This window comes from Podarcis bocagei, assembly GCF_964188305.1.
Source record: "Podarcis bocagei genome assembly, chromosome: 2".
Lineage (NCBI taxonomy): Eukaryota > Metazoa > Chordata > Lepidosauria > Squamata > Lacertidae > Podarcis > Podarcis bocagei.
This window is the reverse complement of record NC_138126.1, coordinates 13,830,602-13,852,327: the sequence shown is the minus strand read 5'-3', so window position 1 is coordinate 13,852,327 and position 21,726 is coordinate 13,830,602. Positions and strand designations below refer to the sequence as shown.

Here is a 21,726-nt window from a genome sequence, read left to right as displayed (position 1 = left end):
AATGTTTGTTCACAACGTAAAAATGAACGCACAATAAAAAGGACACCCGGAAGCCCTGCCGCTTACTTTCCCTACATCAGGCTTAATGGGTTAAAAGCACCGAGCACTCCTGCCTAGAGAAGCCGCAGCCAAAGCGGAGACATTAGTAATATTATTGTTGTTATTATTGTTTTTTAAAAAGTTCCATATAATTCCTCTTCCTGTCCCGCCCCCTTGGTTGAGTATCCTTTTGGGTCGTTCCGAAGTTTGGAATTATTATTATTTTTGCAATTTAGCCGCGGCTGCAAAGGAGTCAGCGCCTTTTGGGAGCGGTAAGTTAAGTCGGGGCTTTGGGAGAAGGGGGCGATCGGAGGCGAAGCGGCGGGTGGAGGGGAATCCGAAGCAAGGAGTAAACAAGATGTACACCGCTGTCCCCGCCTTCCTTTCCCACGCCTGCCAGATCAAAGGGAGAGCTTGTTAGCTGATCATCTCTGGGCCACACACCCCACCGCGTGGGAAAACAGAACCTCCACCTACAGGTGCAGTGTACCCCTGTAGGCCAGATACTGTGGGGAGCGGGGAGGAAAGAACAGCAACCAAAAAAAATCAGGGTAGGGTTGTTGCTTTAATCTTTCGCCTGCAAGCTTCAGAACGTAAGCCGAGATGAGCTGGAACACAGCTGGGAAGTTTTTAGTTGTTTTGTGTTTTCCTTTTCCTTTTTTTAAAAAAACACCTTTATTGAAAGTTCAAAAAGTACATAATTATATGTGCACTAAACATGATGAGACGTAAATAAAGAAGAGAAAAGGAGAAAGAGAAACAACCCACGTAGAAGGGAAAATAAAGGGGGTAGGGGGAAACCCAATACTATATATTTTTGCAAGGTTGTTATTGTTCTTCACCAGATCTTAACCTATTACAGTATTTGTAAGAACAGACTGAATTTGTCCATGGCATGTCTGCGTTTATATGCAAGTTGTTCATATGTTGTGAGTTTGTGTATAAGTCTTCAGTCCAATTGTAGAAGGGAGCTGCATTTTTATTTTTCCAATTCACCAGTAGTCATACCTCATGTTGCGTCCGCTTCATGTTGCGTCTTTTCACGTTACTTCTGGGTTTCGCCACTCTCGCATGTGACGAAGTCCTAAATTGTGCTATGCGCAGAAGCGCCAAATCACGGCGTGCACTTCGAGTTGCAGGCATTTCATGTTACAGACGGGCCTCCGGAACAGATCCTGTCCGTAACACAAGGTACCACTGTTTCAGTCTTTTTGCTGTGGTAAGGGCACTCCTATTGTCCTTTTGTAAGGTTCCATGTGCTGGGTATATAATTCAAGAACATATTTTGCTCTGTAAATGTAAGGTTGTTCCGTACAGTTCTGTTGATTGTTTCAGTTACCTTCTGCCAAAATTATTTCAATATAGGACAATGAAAAAACATACGTTTTAAAGAAGCATTATCCCTATTGCATCTCCAGCAGAACGTAAGCAGAGACGAGCTGGAACACCGCTGGGAAGTTTTTAATTTAGAGAAAAAGGAAAGGGAGGTGCAGGATGGAGGTGTATAAAGTTATGCAGAGAGAATATTTTCTCCCTCTCAGTCCTAGAACTCCGGCACATCCAACGAAGCTGAATGCTGGAAGGTTTAGGCAGATGAAAGTACTTTTTCACCCAGCGCAGAGTTTAACTACAGAATTCGCTCCCCTGAGCTGTTGTGGATGATCACCAACCTGTACTGGTGTAAAAGATTAGATAAATTCATGGGGGATAAGGCTTTCAGTAGCCACTGGCCTGCCACATCATGGGCATAGCAGGGAGGGGGTCAGCTGCTCCTCATCAAGTAAATAAATAAAAATACTTAACAAACTGACCAATCGCATCACAGATAGCTTGGTTCTGCCCCCCCTAACAAAACTCCTGTCCCCCAAACATGAATTATGGCTATGCCCATGAGTCATGATGGTTATGCTTTACCTCTGCTGTTGAAGGCAATATATACCAGGTGATGGAAACCACAGAAAAGGAGGTTTCCATCTTGAACTCAGGTCCTGCCTGTCTGCTTCCCTTTGATGCATCTGGTTGGCAACTGAGAGAACAGGATACTGGCCTAGATGGGCCATGGGCCTCCTCCAGCAACGCTCTTTTTATGTTCTTGGACCAAGGCGTTCTCCTGAAACTGAATCTGAAAGAAATGGGCGTTGCTGTTCTTTTGCAAGGGGGGAGCGATAAATTTTATTCTTTCAGCTCTACAAAATATGACATTTAGACCACTGCAAACACTATTTGAACGTTCATATACGATTGACCATTCACGAAATGCTATTCATTTAAGATATCCACTTTCCGGCTTAATAGGACTGTTAAAGCATCACAAAACCCACTTTCAATGCTTTGTCCATCAGACTTCTCAGCCAAATATCTGACTCCTAGAACCTATGGCTTTGCTGCTGCTTTCTGTTGTTGTGGGTTTCTCCTTAAAGCCAGCAGGTTTGGCTGGCACCAGCTGTTCCCAAATCTGCTTTAAGAATTCATACTTGCATATCTTTGAGCTTCTGTTCCTCATCTTCTCTCTCACACACATTTCTTTTATGCTCACACCCCAACATATGCACACAAATCTCTTTGTGCTCTGGGGGTACTTTGTCTGGGCTCCAGGAGGAAGATTATAGAGGTTCTTGATGGAGAGAAAATAGGGGAAATGTTGGTAATGCGATATCAGAATGCAACCATGCAGCTAACATGATCAAAGGGACGGTGCATCTTCCCTGCATGGAGGGGGTGGGGAATTATTATTTTTTGGCCTCTGGCCCCACCCTCCATTGGCATGTTTAATTGGATAGCTCTGTCCTTAGAGCAGGAGACCTAATCTCAGAGTTCTGGGTTCAAGCCCCACGTTGGGCAAAAAGATACCTGCATTGCAGGGGGTTGGACTAGATGGCCCTTGTAGGTCCTCCCAACTCTACAATTTTGTGATTCTGTGTGACCGTTCCTTCCCCAGAAGGGATTGCAGCCCTCAGATCGAAAAAGTTCACCCACCTCTTCTGGACGGTGAACAGCCTTTCTGATGTGCTTGCCTTTGCCACGAGTAGCCACATGAGGAGGCGACGCTGTTTATAGGTTTTGAATTTGGTTTTCAATGTTTTATCTACGTTCTTCTCCCATTTTTTAATTGTATTGCTTTATCACTGATGGTTTTGCCGCCTTTGGGAGGAAGATCTGGAAATACATTCCAATTAATCAATCGATGGGCAGCATCTAACCAAGTCCCATTGCAATTAATGAGACAGAGCTGCTTTGGCATGTCAATTTCCCTTGGTCTGCTTTCAGTTGGATGAGCAATAAATAAAACCCAATAAGAATTCCCTGGGAAGATGTTCAGAACTTGTCTTCCAGATTCCCAGACTAGAGGCGCTCTTCTGCAGCTCTTTGAGGGTTAAATCCACTGAGCTGCAATTGCTAGAGAGGGAGGAGGCTTGGGAGGGAAGGGAGGGAAGAATGGGATTGCATTCATGAATGCCACTTCCTGTCTGCTGCCTTTGCCAACTGGGATTTTGAATTATCTTTGCAAGCGGCTGGAGAAAGATGTCTCAGAGCAGTGAATTGAAGGTACCCGGGATGATGGGTGGAGAGGAGGAGGAGGAGAAAAAAACGATGGGGAGGAAAAGGCAGATTGGGGGCAGGGGCAGGAAAAGCGGATTTGGGTAGGCAAGTCGAAAAGTGCTGTGGAAAAATCCCATAAATAACTAAAGAGGCAGGAAATCGCTCCCTGGCACGGTCTGGTAACAAGAAAGAGGGAAATAAACACAATCAGTGCCTCTTGGGCTCAGAAGCTGAGAGAAGAGATGCCTGAACTTCTATATCAATCCATACGCTGCGTTTCAAGAGAGATCCTTTCCCCCTGGGGATTGGGACTAAGCTGGGAACAACCTCTGTCGAATTGGCCCTGCAGCATCTTACGTGGGTGTTCTAGATGTGGGATGTTTGTGAATTCTTTCCATGTTGCTCTTTAATCTTTTATTACTTCTGCGGTAGGAGAGAGCTGAATTCAGCAGGAGTGGCACATCTCACTGCCGTGAAAATTAAGAATTACCTTAATAGACTAGTGGTCTGTGTGGGCCAGACAATTCTACATCGGCAGTGGCTCATCCCAGGGGCGTTTCTGGGTACCTTAAAAACTTGAGGAAGGGATGTAGCTCAGTGGTGGAGCATTTCCCTTGCATGCAGATGTTTCCAGGCATGTCTAGGTAGAACTGGGAGAGAGCTGTGGCCTGAATTCTGGTCTGACTATAACAGATTACAGAACTGGGTCCAAACTAACAAAATGAATTTCCATAGGGACAAAGTTCTGCACTTGGGCAGGAAGAACCAGATTCACAAATATAAATATGGAGGACACTTGGCTTAACAGTAGTACATGTGAAAAGGATCTAGATGTCTGAGTAGAGCACCAGCTTAACATGAGTCCGCATTGTGATGCAGCAGCAAAAAAAGCTAACACTATTCCAGGCTGCATCTATAGAAGTATAGCGTCCCGATCAAGGGAAGTCATAGTACCATTCTACTCTACCTTGGTCAGACCACATTTGGAGTACTGTTTCCAGTTCTGGGCGCCATAATTTAAGAAGAATACTGACAGGTTGGAACATGTGCAGAGAAGGGCAACCAAGATGATCAAGGGTCTGGAAACCAAGCCTTATGAGGAACAGTTGAGGAAGTTGGGTATGTTTAGCCTGGGAAAGACGAGACGGATAGTCATGTTCAAGTATCTAGAAAGGGCTGTCATGTGGAAGATGGAGCAATCTTGTTTCCTCCTGCTTAGGAGGTAGGATTCAAATCATTGGCTTCAAGTTACAAGAAAGGAGATTCCAACTAACCATCAAGAAGAACTTTCTGATGTTGAGAGCTGTGACTCTCCTTTCTTGGAGGTTTTTAAGCAGAGGTTGGATGGGATGGAATCTCATGGGTGTTGAGAATTCTGCATGGCAGAGCATTGGACTAGACCAGGGGTCTGCAACCTTTAAGACAAAAAGAGCCACTTGGACCCGTTTCCGAAGGGAAAAAAACTGGGAGCCGCAAAACCATTGCGACATTTAAAACAAATATATCTCCGGAGCCGCGATCTGACAGCGGGCGGGAAGGTGACGTCGGGACGGTGCGTGACTAACGCACGCACCGCCCCCATGTGACGTCACAGCCAGTACAGCGCCCGCCACAATGGGGAGTGTCGGGGTGCACAATGCGCCTCCTCCCCTTGCTAGTATCTGCCCCGGAGCTGCTGCAAAGGTGTAAACGAGCCACATGCGGCTCCGGAGCCACGGGTTGCAGACCCCTGGACTAGACCACCCTCAGGGTCCCTTCAGACTTTACCATTTTATGTTTCTGAAACAATTTTTCACTTTCCGAAAGAATGCATGAACTGAAATACACGGCTGTTGTTTGAAACCCACACTTTGCTGAATTTTGCAGAGCAGTTTTTTTTGTCAAGTAGTGTGTGCAGAAATGCATGCACTGGGATAAAGCATTCATATACATGCATATGCTGGCAAAAATGATGCACACAACTGCATTATGCCAGGGGAAATAGCTTTGGTATATTTGGCAAACTTGCACACAAAAAGGGTGTATGTTAGGAGACATTTGCACTAAAATGCTGTTGAATTTTCATGAAGGCTTTAAAAGAAAATTGCAAACTGGCAAAGAGAACTTAAGATTGGACAATGAAAGACATAAAGAAAAAATTGCCCATCTCCAGTCCCCCCCCATATGGTTAAATAATAAAGGAGACAAGGAGCAGGAGATTCGGCCCCCAGTGTAAAATACCTGGGGCTCACTGCCCCTTGGGCTGTGCCCTAATAACACCCCTGGCTATTCCTATCACCTGCTACTTGTTCTTCCCTTTAGCTGACTCCCAGCAAAACAACACAGCCTTGTAGCAATTTAGGGACTAACACATTATTATCACTATTATCACTGCTTTTTTTCTGGGAGGACACAGGGGTATGCCTAAACATTTTGTGAATCTTTGTACTTTTGTCCATTTACTGCATTTATTTTTCTCAATTTGAACTATAAAATGGTGATTTTCTTGAGTCAAAATGAGAGTACCCCTAAACATTTTTTTAGAAAAAAAGCACTGACTATTATTGGTGGTAGTAGTACTAGTAGTATTAATTACTTAGTTCATAGAATCATAGAGTTGGAAGAGACCACAAGGGCCATCGAGTCCAACCCCCTGCCAAGCAGGAAACACCATCAGAGCACTCCTGACATATGGTTGTCAAGCCTCTGCTTAAAGACCTCCAAAGAAGGAGACTCCACCACACTCCTTGGCAGCAAATTCCACTGTCGAACAGCTCTTACTGTCAGGAAGTTCTTCCTAATGTTTAGGTGGAATCTTCTTGTTACCAAAAAGATAATACTACTAGTACTACTACTACCACCAATAATACACATAACAGCATAAATACATTATACTGTTAACAGAGTTCATATAAGACAGCTGCATAATTACGCATATTATAATTTTTTGTAGGATATTATCCACTTAATCAGATGCATGAAGTATTTATCCTGAGTTGCAGGTGTATGTGGGCATGTGTGATACATAAAACACACCCTCGCGCAGGCACACATGGTAGTGGGATGTGCAAGATGGGGATTGTAAATAGTGAGGTCAGAAGGAACAGAAATGCAGAAGAGTATGGGCGATGTTTAACCATGGCCATTCACAGAAAAATAATAATGGTTTGTTCATTTAAATATCTATTCCGCTCAGGGCAGCAGACAGCGACAAGAGAGGAAAATAGATTTAAATAAAAGTTTAAACATATTTTTTTTAATCTAAATTTTTTGGGGAACATTTGGAACACCTAAAACAATTAAATTTGATATCACTGGCATCCTGGCATTGGAAAGGCAATTGACACATGAGGTATGATGAAAGAAAACAAGGAATTCTAAGACTTTGTTCAAATCTAATCCATAAACTGAACCTCTTGAGGAACTGTAATTTGGAAGTTTTACATGGCAGTTGCCATTTCAAGTTCCTTTGTTCCAGGATTATTGCTTTAATGGTGGTTACAGAGTGTCCTGGAAGATGAAAATGTCCTCCCCGCACCAGGGTTTTGGATATTGCCAATTTTGTTGTCAGATTTTTGTCCACTTGTTCTTTTCTGTAGACCAGGGATGGTAAACCTGGGGTGCTCCATATCTTGTTGAACTCTCAACTTCTGTCAGTCCCAGCCAGCTTTTAGCACATACTGATGGGATAAGGGATTTTGGGGAGTTGTGGTCCAGCAACACCCCAATGTTTCCACCCCTGGTGTAGACTCCACACTGTAGAGCCCTATGTTATTTATCCTCTGTAGAATGCAAAACAGTGTCATTGGCAGATGGTGGGACCTTGTGCTCTGCCGCTGAATAGCGGTAATAATAATATCACCTTCCACACGTGTCTCAAAGCGCTGTACAGTATACTAAAATGGCTGAAAACAACACAGAAAACAACAGCAGATAAATTTAAAAACAATACCAGCTAAGCGAGGTCTGTTTATCCAGCTAGGAAAGTTTGCTGGAACAGAAATGTTTCAGTTTGTTTCCAGAAAGTATAGATTGCGGATGCCTGTTGTATCTCAAGAATAATACTATTACATGGGACAGCAGAAGACACACTAAAATCCTGTGGAGCAGGATTCTGCTATAACAATAACAATATATTTATACCCTGCCCATCTGGCTGGGTTTCCCCAGCCACTCTGAGTGGCTCCCAACAAAATATTAAAAACACAGTAAAACATCAAAGATTAGAAACTTCCCTAGACAGGGTCTATTTTTGGAACTTGCAGGCAGGGCTGCCTCAGGCAGCAGAATCCAAGGGGCGCCTCCCTGGCATGCCCCCACTGCCAGATATTTGGGGGCAGTTCTTTTTTCTGGGTGTATTCAAGGGTGTGCAGTACCGGCACCTTTCTCCCACAAATGTTAAAAGTGTAATTTACTGTAACAAGTTCACGGTAAGTACTGGAATATTTTTTCCTTAAAAAAATATCTTTGGGGGGCACATAAGCTTCACCCCACATAGATTGCAAGACGCAGTACACAGACAACATTTGAATAGCAATTGCCATCAACTTGGGGGGTGGCCCCCTCAAATATTTTATTGGGGGGAGGCCGACGGGACCTTGGCCCCTAAGAATTGGCTCCTATGATGCTAGAGAAGTGAGGAGAAGCTGATCTAGTGGCTTCTGGGTTTTAGGAAGATCTTGCAAGAGTTCTGCAAGATCACAAGGGGAGGCTCCTGCAGTGCTTTCTCATGATCTCGCCAGAACGCAGAAGCTGCAGCCGTGTAAGTGGGGCTTTGGTGAGGGCGGCAAGCGGGGTCCATGGCATGAATGCAAAGCGGCACCTTCCCATTTTGCCTCAGGCGGCGAAACAGGACAGGCTGCCTCTGCTTGCAGGAGAAGCTCTCCTGCCCTTGCTGTTACCTCTCAGGTGCCTCTCAGGTAGCCTCATCTCTGAGCTTATCTGTTATGTGTTAGTACCAACACCTTGAACTCAGCAGGTATCAGATTGGCAGCCACTGCAAATACTGCAGACAAGGTGTTACATGCTGGCAACCTGCTGTGGCCTCTTTTCTTCCTCAGAAGTAGCCAGTGGAGAAATTGAGGAGGGGCAGGAATAAGCCAGAGTTGCAGCACAGTCATAAGGGTGGGTCTGTGAATCAGTGACTGCCAGCCCCCAATAATTATTTGCAAGGATATTTGGGGAAGGGCTGTAGGTAGCTCAGTGGTACAACACATGCATCCCATGCAAAAGGTCCCAGGTTCGATCCCCCACATCTCCAGGTATTTATTGTTGTTTCTTAGATTGATTTACCGCCTTTCATCATAAGATCTCAGGGTGGTTTACAAAATAAAATGCAGGGTAAAAGCACAAGTAAACAATTAAAACAAAACAGCAAAACAATAGCCCCCCCTTCCTGCAGACACATTTAAAAGGCAGTAGAATATTAATCAGCCAAAGGCCTGGTTGAAGAGGAACGTTTTTGCCTGGCACCTAAAAATATATAATGAAGGCACCAGGCGAATCTTCCTGGGGAGAACATTCCACAAATGGGGAGTCACCACAGAGAAGGCCCGTTCTTGTGTTGCCACCCTCCAGATCTCGCACGAAGGAGGCACATGAAGAAGGGTCTCAGATGATGAACGCAGAGTCTGGGTTGCTTTATGTGGAGAGAGTTGGTCCCTGAGGTATTGCAGTACTGAGCTGCTTAAGGCTTTATAGGTCAAAACCAGCACTTTCAGTTGGGCCTAGAAGATAATTGGCAGCTGGTGCAGTCAGACCAGGATTGGTGTGATACGCTCAAACTGTCTTGTCCCGGTGAGCAAACTGTCTGCCGAATTCTGCACCAGCTGAAGCTTCTGAATCGTCTTCAGAGGCAGCCTTACACATAACACATTGCAGCAGGGCTGGAAATGTCATAGAATCATAGAACTGTAGAGTTGGAAGGGACCCTGAGGGTCCTCTAGTCCAGTGTTTCCCAAACGTTTTTGGGCAACGGCACACCTGTTTACTGAAAAAAAATCTCGCGGCACACCACCATTAAAGCCCCGCCCCGTGACGTCAGCGCGCAGCGTCACGCCGGGAGGGACGCACAAAAGTGAAAGTTTTTCCCCTCCCCCTTGCCGGGGAACCTCCAAGCTTTGGGCAGGCAGGCAGGCAGAGCTGGGACGGGGGTTTCCAGGGGACACGGCAGCTCCTCGAAAGGCTTCTCTCGGCTGCGCTCAATCCTCCTCGGAGAGGATTTCCCCTCCGGTCCCATGCGCTCGTTTGGGGGAGCCCTCCGGCTGCTCCCTCTCCCGCCGCGCAGGAGCGATGCCTCTCTCTGGCTCTCCCTCCGCGCAGGCTGAGGGAGGGAGGGAGGGGCGCGTGTGACCCGTCTCTGCTGGGAGACCAAACCCAGCGAGGCAGAGTCGCGCGGAGGCGCCCAGGCAGCGCTGCCGGCTGCGAGGAGGAGCGCCAGGCAGCAGCAGGAGGCGCGGCCTCTCCTCGCCGCCGCCGCCCCGCCTCTCGCCGCCCGACTCGCCCGCCTCCCTCCAGGCATCTCGCGGCACACCAGCCGATGTCTCACAGCACACTCGTGTGCCGCGGAACACCGGTTAGGAAACACTGCTCTAGTCCAACCCCAGGAACCCTGGAGAACTGCTGCCACTCATAATGCTAGAACTCAGGGACACCCCATAAAGTGGAATGTTGGAAGATTTCAGGACAGATAAAAAAGTCCTTCACACAACCCGCAGTTAAAACTGGACTTTGCTCCCACAAGGTGCAATGGTGGCTACAAAAGAGGATTAGGCAAATTCATGGAGGGTACTTGCTACGATGGCTGTGTTCTGTCACTAGGGTCACTAGGCCTCTGTATGCCAGGTAACCCTGTTGCACAGAGGTTTTGCTTTTGAGGCACCTGCTTGGACACCATGAGGACAGGGCTCTTGTTATGACCTCACAAACTACATGGACCAGAGGTCCAGCTCTGAAGAGTGCAGCTTCCGACTTCCCTCTCCATCTGTTGCCTGGTATTCAAAAGTACCCAAAAAAAAATTCAAAAAAATTGGGACGCGGGTGGTGCTGTGGTCTAAACCACAGAGCCTAAGGCTTGCCGATCAGGTCAGCAGTTCAAATCCCCGCGACGGGGTGAGCTCCCGTTGCTCAGTCCCTGCTCCTGCCAACCTAGCAGTTTGAAAGCACTTCAAAAAGTGCAAGTAGATAAATAGGTACCACTCCGACAGGAAGGTAAACGACGTTTCCGTGTGCTGCTCTTGTTTTGCCTGAAGCGGCTTAGTCATGCTGGCCACATGACCTGGAAGCTGTATGCCGGCTCCCTCGGCCAATAAAGCGAGATGAGCGCCGCAACCCCAGAGTCGGCCACGACTGGACCTAACGGTCAGGGGTCCCTTTACCTTTATTCAAAAGTACATTGCCTCTGACTCCACAGGTTTCATCTTGCAGCTGTGGCTAATGGCTGCCGAGGCTGGATTTGGTTCTGGGGGAAGGTGGGGTGGCCAGAGAGAGAGACTGCCTTTTTCCCGTTGCTGCTTTTTGACCCATAAAAGCTGCTGTTTGTTGGGATGACGAGCAATTTGGGGGGGGGGGAGCACTCTGCATATTAGAAGTGCTCTGTCAAATCCTTTTATTAGATTAATAAAAAGCAAGGCAGTCTCTGGCTCTAGGCTAAGCGCACCAATAAAGAAACAGCAGGCCCCAGATGCATCAGAGCACATGCCTCCCTCTTAACCCCCACCCAAAATAAAACAGGATAGGATACACTGCGCTCCCCACCCCTTGCATCCCTATTCTGGATGGCGAAGGGCCTCTTCTCGGACCAGCTATGTAGACTCCCCACCACACCCTGAGACATACGCCTCTTTCAGCAAGATCTATGCCTATTTTTTTATTTTTTTTTTAAATCCCAGCCTGCATTTTATGACCCGAATAGCAGGGTACAAATTATAACAGCAGTAAAGTGCTGGTGGAGGAAAGCTGGATTTACCACTGCAGCAGCCAATGTGGCAAGGCAGAGCTCTCAAAATAATTACACAAGCAGAGGGAGGGAGGGAGGGAGGGGTAATTAACTCAGAGTATCTGCTGGGTGTGCAGGAGGTCCCCAGGTTCAATCCCTGGCAGCTCCAGGTAGGGCTGGGAAAGACTCCGTGCTCACATTCTCCCTATACAGTTAAAGGACTTGGATGCCACTTTAAGCAGTCATGGCTTCCCCCAAAGAATTCTGGGAGGTGTCATTTGTTAAGGGTGCTGGGAGTTCTAAGGAGACACCCTATTCCGCTCCCGGAGCTACAATTCCCAGAGTTCCCTGGGCAGAGGGATTGATTGCAAAACCACTCTGGGAATGGTAGCTCTGTGAATATTTGAGTATGTGAAAAATTGCATTGAAAACGAGCTTTTTCATTAGGATTTCCACCCCCCACAAAATTTGGCAGATTTCTACGGAAATGTGAAGAACTGGAGGTGAGAAAAACGAGCATAGAACTGAAATGAACTGATTTTGTCTATCTCTATGGTTTCGGGTTCAAGTTTCTAATGCTTTTACTTAAAGGTTCAAACCATACATTTAAATTACTATGATACTGCTGTCAACAGTGCTGGCTTCTCCCAAATAATTCTGGGAGCTGTGGTTTGTGAAGGGTGCTGGGAGTTACACTTCTCAGAGTTCCCTGATGGTTATACCATTGTGATGGGAAAAGGGAGGCGCCTAACAACTCGAAGCGCCCAGAATTCTGAAGCCGTGGCTGTTTAAAATGGTATCATATAGTGCATGAGACATATGAAGTGAATGTGGCCTCCATGACCCAACTGTATTGCTGTGGAAGCAAGCTTTGTGCTTCCACAGGGCTCTTCTTGGGCTACCACCTCCAATAGCTAAAGTAGGGTGTAGGACTCCCACTCCCAGCAGCCCCAGCCATCGTGGTCAATGATCAGAATAATGGGAGTTGCAATCCAGCAACATCTGGAGGGCCACAGATTCCCCATTCTTGTGCTAATGTTTGTGTAATATATCTGGTTTTGGTAGAGAGCCTGATCATAGTCATCACACGTGTGCACAGACACACAGCCTTTTCACTGAGTCGCGGATGTTGCCCTCTGCATTTCACTCTTCAGCCAAAGCACAGGAGAGCGATGAAGCACACTGTAGTTCACAAAAGCTTGTGCCATAATAAAAGTATTAAGTCTTTGAGGTGCCACAAGGCTCTTTGTTCTTCTTGAATAAAGTGTGGCAAATGTCAGTGTAGAACCACACAAGTGTGTATCACAGCAGCCACAAAATTAAGCTAGGAATTGGGAATGTGCCCTAGTAAATATCCGCTCAGATGCAAGCTCATTAGGAGGCCTTAAGCAAGCCTCCCCTACTCTTTTTTTTTTTTTAAAGAATTGTATCAGGTTTGCTTCTTTTCTTCCTGGCAGAGGTTCTGTGTCTGACTTTTTAAGAGGTGCGCATAACTGGCAGGGACTCTTTAAGATTATTATTTATTAATCTCATTTAATGGTTTGGCGCCCTGCTTTTCTTGTAAAATAAAACCAAAGCAGCCCGCACCAGGGAATCAACAGATTAAAGCCATCCATCATTAAAAACAATAAAAACAGCAGAACTGAAGCATATCGCAAAAGTAACAGAGGCCAGCAAAATAAAATCGGTCTGTAAAATGGTAACAAAATTGTGGGGGGGGGTGTGAGGGGGTGGCAGCATTGCAAAGCTACTCGGAGCTGCTGCCAAAAGCTTTTAATTGGTGAGGAATAATAAACCAGGGCTACTCTCCTTCGTGTGAGGCTTCAGAAAGTAGGTGATCATGGAGCAGGACCTCCACTGCTGAGAAGAGAGTATGCGGTGTGCACAGTGCCATCTGGAGCCACCAACCTTTTGGGACTGGTGGGCACACTGGGAATTTTGAGAAATCACCATGGGCACCAGTCACAAAATGGCTGTCGTGGATGCATGACATAACACAAGATGGCTGCCATGGGAACGTGGCGTGAGACAAAATGGCTGCCACAGCTGAAAGAGACGGAAGAGAGACAGGAACACAAAATGGAGCGGATATGTGCCCCATCCTCAAATCTGGCACCCCGTCAAATGAGGAAAGGGGTCTAAACCAGCCACCGCTGTGGTCACTCACTGAGCAAAGCTCTTTGCACCTCTCTTCTGTTCAGAATACAGTGGTGCCTCGCAAGACGAAATTAATTCGCTCTGCGAGTTTTTTCGTCTTGCGAATTTTTCGTCTTGCGAAGCACGGTTTCCCATAGGAATGCGGTTTTAAGAAAAAGGAAACAAACTTGCAAGACGTTTTCGTCTTGCGAAGCAAGCCCATTGGGAAATTCGTCTTGCGAAGCAACTCAAAAAACCAAAAACTCTTTCGTCTTGCGAGGCATTCGCCTTGCGAGGCATTCGTCTTGCGAGGTACCACTGTAGGAGGGAGAGAAGGGGTTCAGTTCTGGCGTCCGGTAAAAATGTGGACATGGGAATGTGTGTGCACAGTGTAGGGGACACTGAGCCAAAGTAAACAGTCCCTCATGCATCATGGACTCAGCAGGATATGCCTTAGGGAGGTACGTGCGGCTGGGCCCTCAAGTGCAGTGGAGGACACTGCCAGGTCACATCCACACCATACAATTTGAGCACTCTTGAGCCCACTTTCAATAGTCATGGCTTCCCCCAAAGAATCTTGGGAACTATGTTCAGGGTCCTGACAGTTGTTAGGAGAACCCCCTCACAGAGCTACAGTCCACAGCAGGCTTAAAAAAACTACAGTTTTCACATTTGGCAGGGGTGGGTGGGTGGGAGGACACACAATGAATGTTAAAACTGGTATAAGAGTGTTATAAACATGTGGTGTGACCCCCCAGTCATTTCCACTTTAGTTGCATGAAATGAGGAAAGGCGCCATATTGTCCTTCCACCTCGGGCAGGGAAAGGCCTCAAGCCAGCCCTGTAGGTGATAGAGTCAATTTTGCTGTGCATCGCCATATTCATGAACATCAGCTTTATGCTTGTAGCGTTGGAGAACGCTTGCTATTATTTATTTAAATTCCATTTAATAATTGCTTCCCAGAAAATGCCTCGAAGCAATTTCACAATGAAAACCAGCAGCAATAAAAGCAATTGCACAGTGACCTATATATTAAAATGAAAAACAACAACGCAAGGGAGAACAACAACAACTAGAAACGCTTTCATATGTAAAAGCAATTAAAAACCACTTTTGTATGTAAAATCAATTTCAAATCCGACGCCGATAGAAAATAGGATAAATATCTCCACTTAAAAGGCTCTTTGAAAAAGGAAGGTCTTCGATAGGCAATGGAGACTTTGCTTGTCTGATCTGTAATGGGGAAGGGGCTTCTGAGGGCAGGTACCAACATGCTAAAGGCCCGATTCCTATATTGTGATGTGGTAATAACTACAGAAGGTCCTCTCCTGCAGAGTACAGGGATCAGAGATCTCAAGCCCTTACTAAAATAACACAAGGAATCAGAAAATGAATGGAAATTAACCTTTCTATTGCAAGGAAGGCAGCCTCTCTTGCAGTAAAGTTATTTGGAATCCATTTCAGAACAACTGTGGTGGAGATCCTGGGTTTTACTGAGTAGACCCACTAAAATTAATGGACCTTCGTTAGTTGTGTCTGCTCTGAGCATGACTAACCCTGGATATGCATGAGGGCGCATATCCGATGGGCTTGCTGATCAGAAGGTCAGCGGTTCAAATCCCTGTGACGTGGTGAGCTCCTGTTGTTCTGTTCAAGCTTCTGCCAACCTATCAGTTCGAAAGCACACCAGTGCAAGTAGATAAATAGGTACCGCTGCGGCGGGAAGGTTAGCAGCATTTCCGTGTGCTCTAGCTTCCCGTTGCACCAGAAGCGGTTTAGTCATGCTGGCCACATGACCCGGAAAGCTGTCTGTGGACAAACGCCAGCTCCCTTGGCCTGAAAGCGAGATGAGCGCCGCAACCCCAGAGTCGCTTAACCGCCCAGGAGTCCTTTTTTACCTTAAGCATGAGGGTATACATGCATTTTGACACGTCTCTCCTCCTTTTATTGTCGTTTTAGTAAAGCTGTGATACAAATTTCTGATTGATGTGTACATTGTTAAAACTCTGGAACTTGCTCTCTCAGCTTGGATTCATTTTAAAAGAGGATTAGACAAATATTGCAGAGGAGAAAGCTCTTAATAGCTACTAGACACGATGGCTATATCCTCGACTGTCAGAGGCGATCTATGCCTCTGAATGCCAATTGCTGGGAATCACAAGTGGAGAAGGCAGTGCTGTTCCCCTCAGGTCCTGCTTGTAGGTTTCCCACAGGCACCTGGTCAGCCAATGTAAGAACAGGATACTGGACTAGATTGGGCCATTGGTCTGATGCAGCAGGACTCTTCTTAGGCTCTTAAATTTTATGTATAGAAAGCATACATGCCTTCTATACTATTAATATTAATTCGGCTGATTAATATTCTACAGCCTCTTAAATGTGTTTGTGGGTGGGTGGAGGGGTTATTGTTTTGTTGTTTTTGTTTTAAATATTTATTTTAGCTTTCATCGCGTATTTTTAATTTTGTGAACTACACTGAGATTTTTTGATGAAGGAGGTATATAAGTTTAATAATAAAAAATAAGTATCTGCTGCTCCTCCCACTTTTGCATCTGGCCCCGCCCACCATTGGTATGTGCACCTTGTAATAATGTCAATTTCCTGTATTCCTAACAAATCTGTTTGCTTGGGCCACCAAGACACTTTGTTTCATGAAACTGACTAATCAGTGTTTCCTCTCAGAGTTTTGCTGCTTGGACGTAATTATGCAGTATATGTTTGCAGTGTTTCTCCTTGTACCAGTCTGGGTATGTAATCAGGGAAGGGGAGGTCTTTGCTTCAGTTCACATTTAAATATTAAGCTACCTAATTCACACTGACACAATACGAAAATGGAAACACAACTGTCCTTTGAAATTTGTACTCTGAAATTTGTACTTCTCTTAATTTTGAAGCACAGTTCTCTAGCCAAGTGACTTCTACAAAAATTCATACTTACTGGACTAAAGTGTGCAGTAAAATGCATATATCAGTTAAAATAGTATACAAAAAAGGCATTTATTGCGGGGGGGGGGGGAATTGCTATATAAAAATGTGTGTATTAGGAAAATCACCATACCAAGATACATATATTAGGAGAAGTAAAAATGCTGATGAATATTCATGAGGGCTATACACACACACCACAAACAGATGTGAAAATGTGGAGAACGGAATATAAGTCTGGGAAATTAGAAAATGAGAAAAGCTGATTTTGCCAGAATCTCCCATCCCTAAGATGTAATACCCCACCCCCAAACAACACTTCATGGATTGGCAATAGATTTGTGGGTTTCTCCAATATCAGGGATTGGGAACCTATGACCCTTCAACTCCCATAATCCCTGGCCATTGGATGATAGGAGATTTAGCCCAGGAACATCTGGAGGGTACCACTTCCCTGTCCTATATGAACCTCCCTATAAATTAGGATCTTCCAAGTCCCTCTTGCGTGTCGCACTTTGGAAAAAAAACACGAGCAAGGACTTTTCTGCAGTAACACCCTGGTCCTCACCATATCCCTGGTGGTGTTCAGGCAGGCAAGGAAGACATTCTACATAGCTTTTAATGTAGGGCTGGTATTTTATTGTGGGTGTATTCTACACCATGCTCTTGACCCAGAGGTCACTTCTGCACCATATATTTGGAGGCGAGGGAAAGGGGGTGTTATTGTTTTGTTTTGTTTTTCTTCCTGTTTGTATTATGTATTTTGTGTTTTATCTTTTATTTTGATGCTGTGAGCCTCCCTGAGATCTTCGGATGAAGGGCAGTATAAAGGTAAAGGGACCCTGACCATTAGGTCCAGTCGTGACCGACTCTGGGGTTGCGGCGCTCATCTCGCTTTACTGGCCGAGGGAGCCGGTGTACAGCTTCCGGGTCATGTGGCGAGCATGACTAAGCCGCTTCTGGAGAACCAGAGCAGTGCACGGAAACGCCGTTTACCTTCCCGCCGGAGTGGTACCTATTTATCTACTTGCACTTTGACATGCTTTCAAACTGCTAGGTTGACAGGAGCAGGGACCGAGCAACGGAAGCTCACCCCGTCACGGGGATTCGAACCGCCAACCTTCTGATCAGCAAGTCCTAGGGCAGTATACAAAGTTAATAAATAATAATGAAATAAAATAATAATATATTTAAAGCATTCTTATACCATTTTAAGCAGCCATGGCTTCCCATCAAAGAATCCTAAAACCTGTAGCTTTTAAAGAGCTTGGAATTGTAGCTCTGAGTTGGGTAAACTACACTTCCCAGGATTCAGTGGTGTAAATGTGTGTTAAATCTATTGTGCAGATGTGACTGATCAGGGTGTATCAGCTTTGATTTTTTTCTGCTTTATTTGTTGCTGGTGGATTTATTCTACTTTATTAGTTGTTGTTATTCAACGCTTCACTGTAAGGCCCACGGGCAGGTTACAGCAATTTGAAATACAACATTTGTTAAATAATGTTTCTCCAATGCTACCACATTATTGCTGTCCTAAGGGGCTATAGCACATCCAGAGTGGGACAAAAATAATAATAATAATACTCCAGAACATTGGTGGTATGAAAAGTTAAAGGATTTCAGCAGTAAGCCACAAGACTTGCAGTGACTAGAAATAAAGCAGTGTTTTTGCCTCCAAACCTTTGAAGATGTAAACAGTATTGAAAGTGGAATAGTGTGTGGACACCCCAATAGCATCATGGGCACAAAACATTAGCCATGCACAATAAAAAGGACTTTTGGAGGAGTGCGAACTCTGTTCCCTTTTTATTTTTAAGGCTTTAGTTTTAATTTTCGTTCCTTGATGTTTACATGGGGGGGGAACCATTTGAGAGGGGCTTCGCTAGGGCTAGAAAAGCAACATTATATGTGTGTGTGTGTGTGTGTGTGTGTGTGTGTGTGTGTGTGTGTGTGATTTTGTAGTCCAAGAAAAGCTCCAGCCACTGTTCACTTTCTGGCCTTTAAAAGACTGCAAGTCAAGTCCTCTTGACTGCAACAGATTAACATGGCCACTATCCCTCTGCAATTGTTCTCCTCTGTTGATGTTGTTGTTTTTCCTACTTGGAGTGGTTCAGAGGGTTAAACCTATGAAGCTCTGGTTCCTAGAAAGGCGTGTGGAAATTTGAGATGAGAGCTGCAGAGAGAGAGGAGGGGGGGGGAAGGCTCCCTTTCCCTTCTCGTCCCGCCTCCCGCCTCCGGTCTGACATGAGAAACGGCCTCTTGCATCTCGCTTCCCAACCTGGGAGCAATCGAAGGGCTGCGGCAGACACAAAGGCTGCAAGGCGCGGGTGAGTTCAAGGAAGGAAGGAAGGAAGGAAGGGGGGGAACACCCGGATGCAAGGTACAAAGTAGTGGCAGAGGGAGGGGGGCTGAGTGGGAGAGACGAGAGAGATGGGGAACTAATGCCGGAGGGAAGGAGCAGGGTGTCCTCGGAGAAACTTAAAAGTGTGCAAAATTCGACTCGGAGCACTTGTGTGCCCAGATGCCATGTGGTTTGACATGGGTGCTTTAATGTGGTCTGGATTCGCACGGTCGCCAGGAACTGTTATTGCAGAAGAACTGAGAGAGAGGCAGGCTGTCACCCCGAGAGGCAGGGCCTAAATCGGAGGCTTTCCAAACTGTGCCCCGGGGAATCCTGGAGTCCCTCTGAAGCTGAGCTCCGCGAGAGGATCAATAATGGCGGACCAGCTTCCTGGGGCAGCGGCCTGGGGGGAGGTGGGGGGGACCAGCTTCCTGTTGCCACTGATCTTCCCCCCAGGCAGGTGGGGCAGTGTGTCTCAGGTGCAATCAAAGAGGACGGGATGGCGAGGCCCAAGCATAGTGCATGAGCTGGCCAGCACAGTGCATGAGCTGAACAGAGCATCCCACTCCTCGAATCCTCTTGCGGGGAGTTCCATGGACAACATAGCCAGCTAGATGAGATGAAAAGTGCTAGTCTGTGTTGGTCACTGGCCCTTTGGAAGTTGTTGGGGGACGCATATTCCCCTTACAAGTCCCAGAGTTCCCTGGGAAGGGGAACTGAGTGTTAAACCACTCCAGGAATTATAGCTCTGTGAGTTGAATAGGAGTCTCCTAACAATTCTTAGCACCCTGAACAAACTACAGTTCCCAGGATTCAGTGGGGGAAGCCATGACTGTTTAAAGTGATATAATACTGCTTTAAATACATAGTGCAGATGGGGCCTGGGAGAGGATAGGGGGAAGGGAGTCAGTCTCACAACGCCAAAGTGAGCCAGCACGTTATTTAATACACATTTATTCCATCTTTTAAGATGGACCTTGGCATCAGTTATCGGTGTCCTGGTTACTTCCAGGCTGGATTACAGCAATGCTATTCATGTGAAGCTGCTTTAAAAAACAGACAAAACCAATGCCTCATAAACTTCCAATTGACGCAAAATGTTGCTGACAGGCTTGAGATCTGGTGCCTAAAATTTGAAGTTTTGTGGCTCCATCTGCAATGGTTGTCTGCTTTTGTTTTGGAGCTTTATTTCATGAATGGCTGTTATTAGTTGTTAAGGACCTGGAATGGCTTGGGGCCAGGTTACCTCAGTAATCGCTTGCACCCATGTGAACCAGTGGGCACTGAGGATCAGCTTCGGAGGTCCTGTGCTCTGCTCTTTTCCATGTGTGAAATTAGATGGGCCATGATGACAGAAGCAGCCTTTGGTGGTGGTGGCCCCACAATTGTGGAATGCCCTTCCCACGAAAAATTCACCTGGCCTTTCTTTCTGCCTTTCGGTTGGTGCTAAGGCTGTATACAGATAAACTACAGTTCCCATTATTCTTTGGGAGGCAGTCATGGATGTGCTTTAAATGTATTGTGTGTGTGTGTGCAGCCGAAGGTTCCTTATTCTTTATTAATTTTCTTTAAAACAAAAACACACAAACTTGCAACTTGCTGTTCTTAGATCTTTGCTGAAGTTCTGTTAGCAATCCCTCCAATAGTCTTATACATTATTGTTTTGTTATTCAAGGATCGACAACGTGGCACCCAAGAGCACACAGGTTTCTGCAGAGGCCTTAATTGGTGCTTGCTAGATCCCCTTCCCCCTACTTAAATTAGGCATGGAAGATGCATTTTGTTGTAACCAATAAAAGAGGTTGTGGTGTGTGCCCATGAGTCCCAGATTCAGTCCCCAGCATCTCCAGGCAGGGTTGGGAGAGAGCTGCAGCCAGACAGTGTAGACAATATTGAGCTAAATCATGGGTAGGCAAACTAAGGCCCGGGGGCTGGATCCGGCCCAATTGACTTCTAAATCCGGCCCGCGGACGGTCTGGGAATCAGCGCATTTTTACATGAGTAGAATGTGTCCTTTTATTTAAAATGCATCTCTGGGTTATTTGTGGGGCCTGCCTGGTGTTTTTACATAAGCAGAATGTGTCCTTTTATTTAAAATGCACCTCTGGGTTCTTTGTGGGGCATAGGAATTTGTTCATTTCTTCCCCCAAAATATAGTCCGGCCCCCCACAGGGTCTGAGGGACAGTGGACCGGCCCACAGCTGAAAAAGGTTGCTGATCCCTGAGCTAAATGGACCAGTGATCTGATTCATTATAAGGCAGTTCCTATGTTCTGTGTCCCTGAATAGACCAGGACCAGACCAGACTGTGGCCTGTGGACTTCAATCCGGTGGTCTGCTGTGTATGTGTAGAACAGCGGGTGCAGCAACTGTGAACAGTGGGTGCAGTGCGTTAAATATTCATGTTGAGTTCTAATTGTATTTTTATTGCTGCTTTTGTATTGTATTTTTTAATGTATTATTGTACCTTCTATTGCAGTCTATGTCAAAAAATAAAATACAATTTAAATAATGAAAGAAGCAATAAAAATACAGTTAAAAATCCTGCAGCATCTAGCACAGTGCATTACAATTGCTACAACGGACAGAAAAAACCCATTAACTTGTCTGCCAAGACTCTCAGCAGTTTTCAAGTGGTTGGGGGGGGGGGGAAGAATCAGAATTGTAGAGTTGGAAGAGACCACAAGGATCATCTAGTCCAACCCCCTGCGCTGCAGGGGGAACTGCTGAAGGAGGCTATGTTTTTATACAGAGCAGTTTATTGTGGTCTTGGAACTGCTGGTACATAACATGACGTCGTTATCGAAACGCTGTGCCACATTTTGCTTGT

General features: G+C 45.9%; 1 protein-coding gene across 3 annotated transcripts in view; it reads left to right on the top strand.

The window, feature by feature from the left end:
- Positions 1 to 65: 65 nt before the first annotated feature.
- Positions 66 to 21,726, top strand: part of LOC308580505 (uncharacterized protein) — a 29,350-nt gene continuing 7,689 nt past the window's right edge. Inside the window, exon 1 of one of the 3 annotated variants that reach the window (XM_081182234.1) lies at positions 66 to 311. Coding sequence is in view for 1 of the 3 variants with exons in the window: in XM_081182232.1 (XP_081038358.1) it covers positions 3,562 to 3,585 (24 nt within the window). In the remaining 2 variants the exon portion in view is untranslated. Of the gene's footprint in view, positions 312 to 3,463; positions 3,586 to 18,738; positions 18,884 to 21,726 lie in introns of those variants that run through there. The other 2 variants (XM_081182232.1, XM_081182233.1) reach the window with 2 other exon arrangements.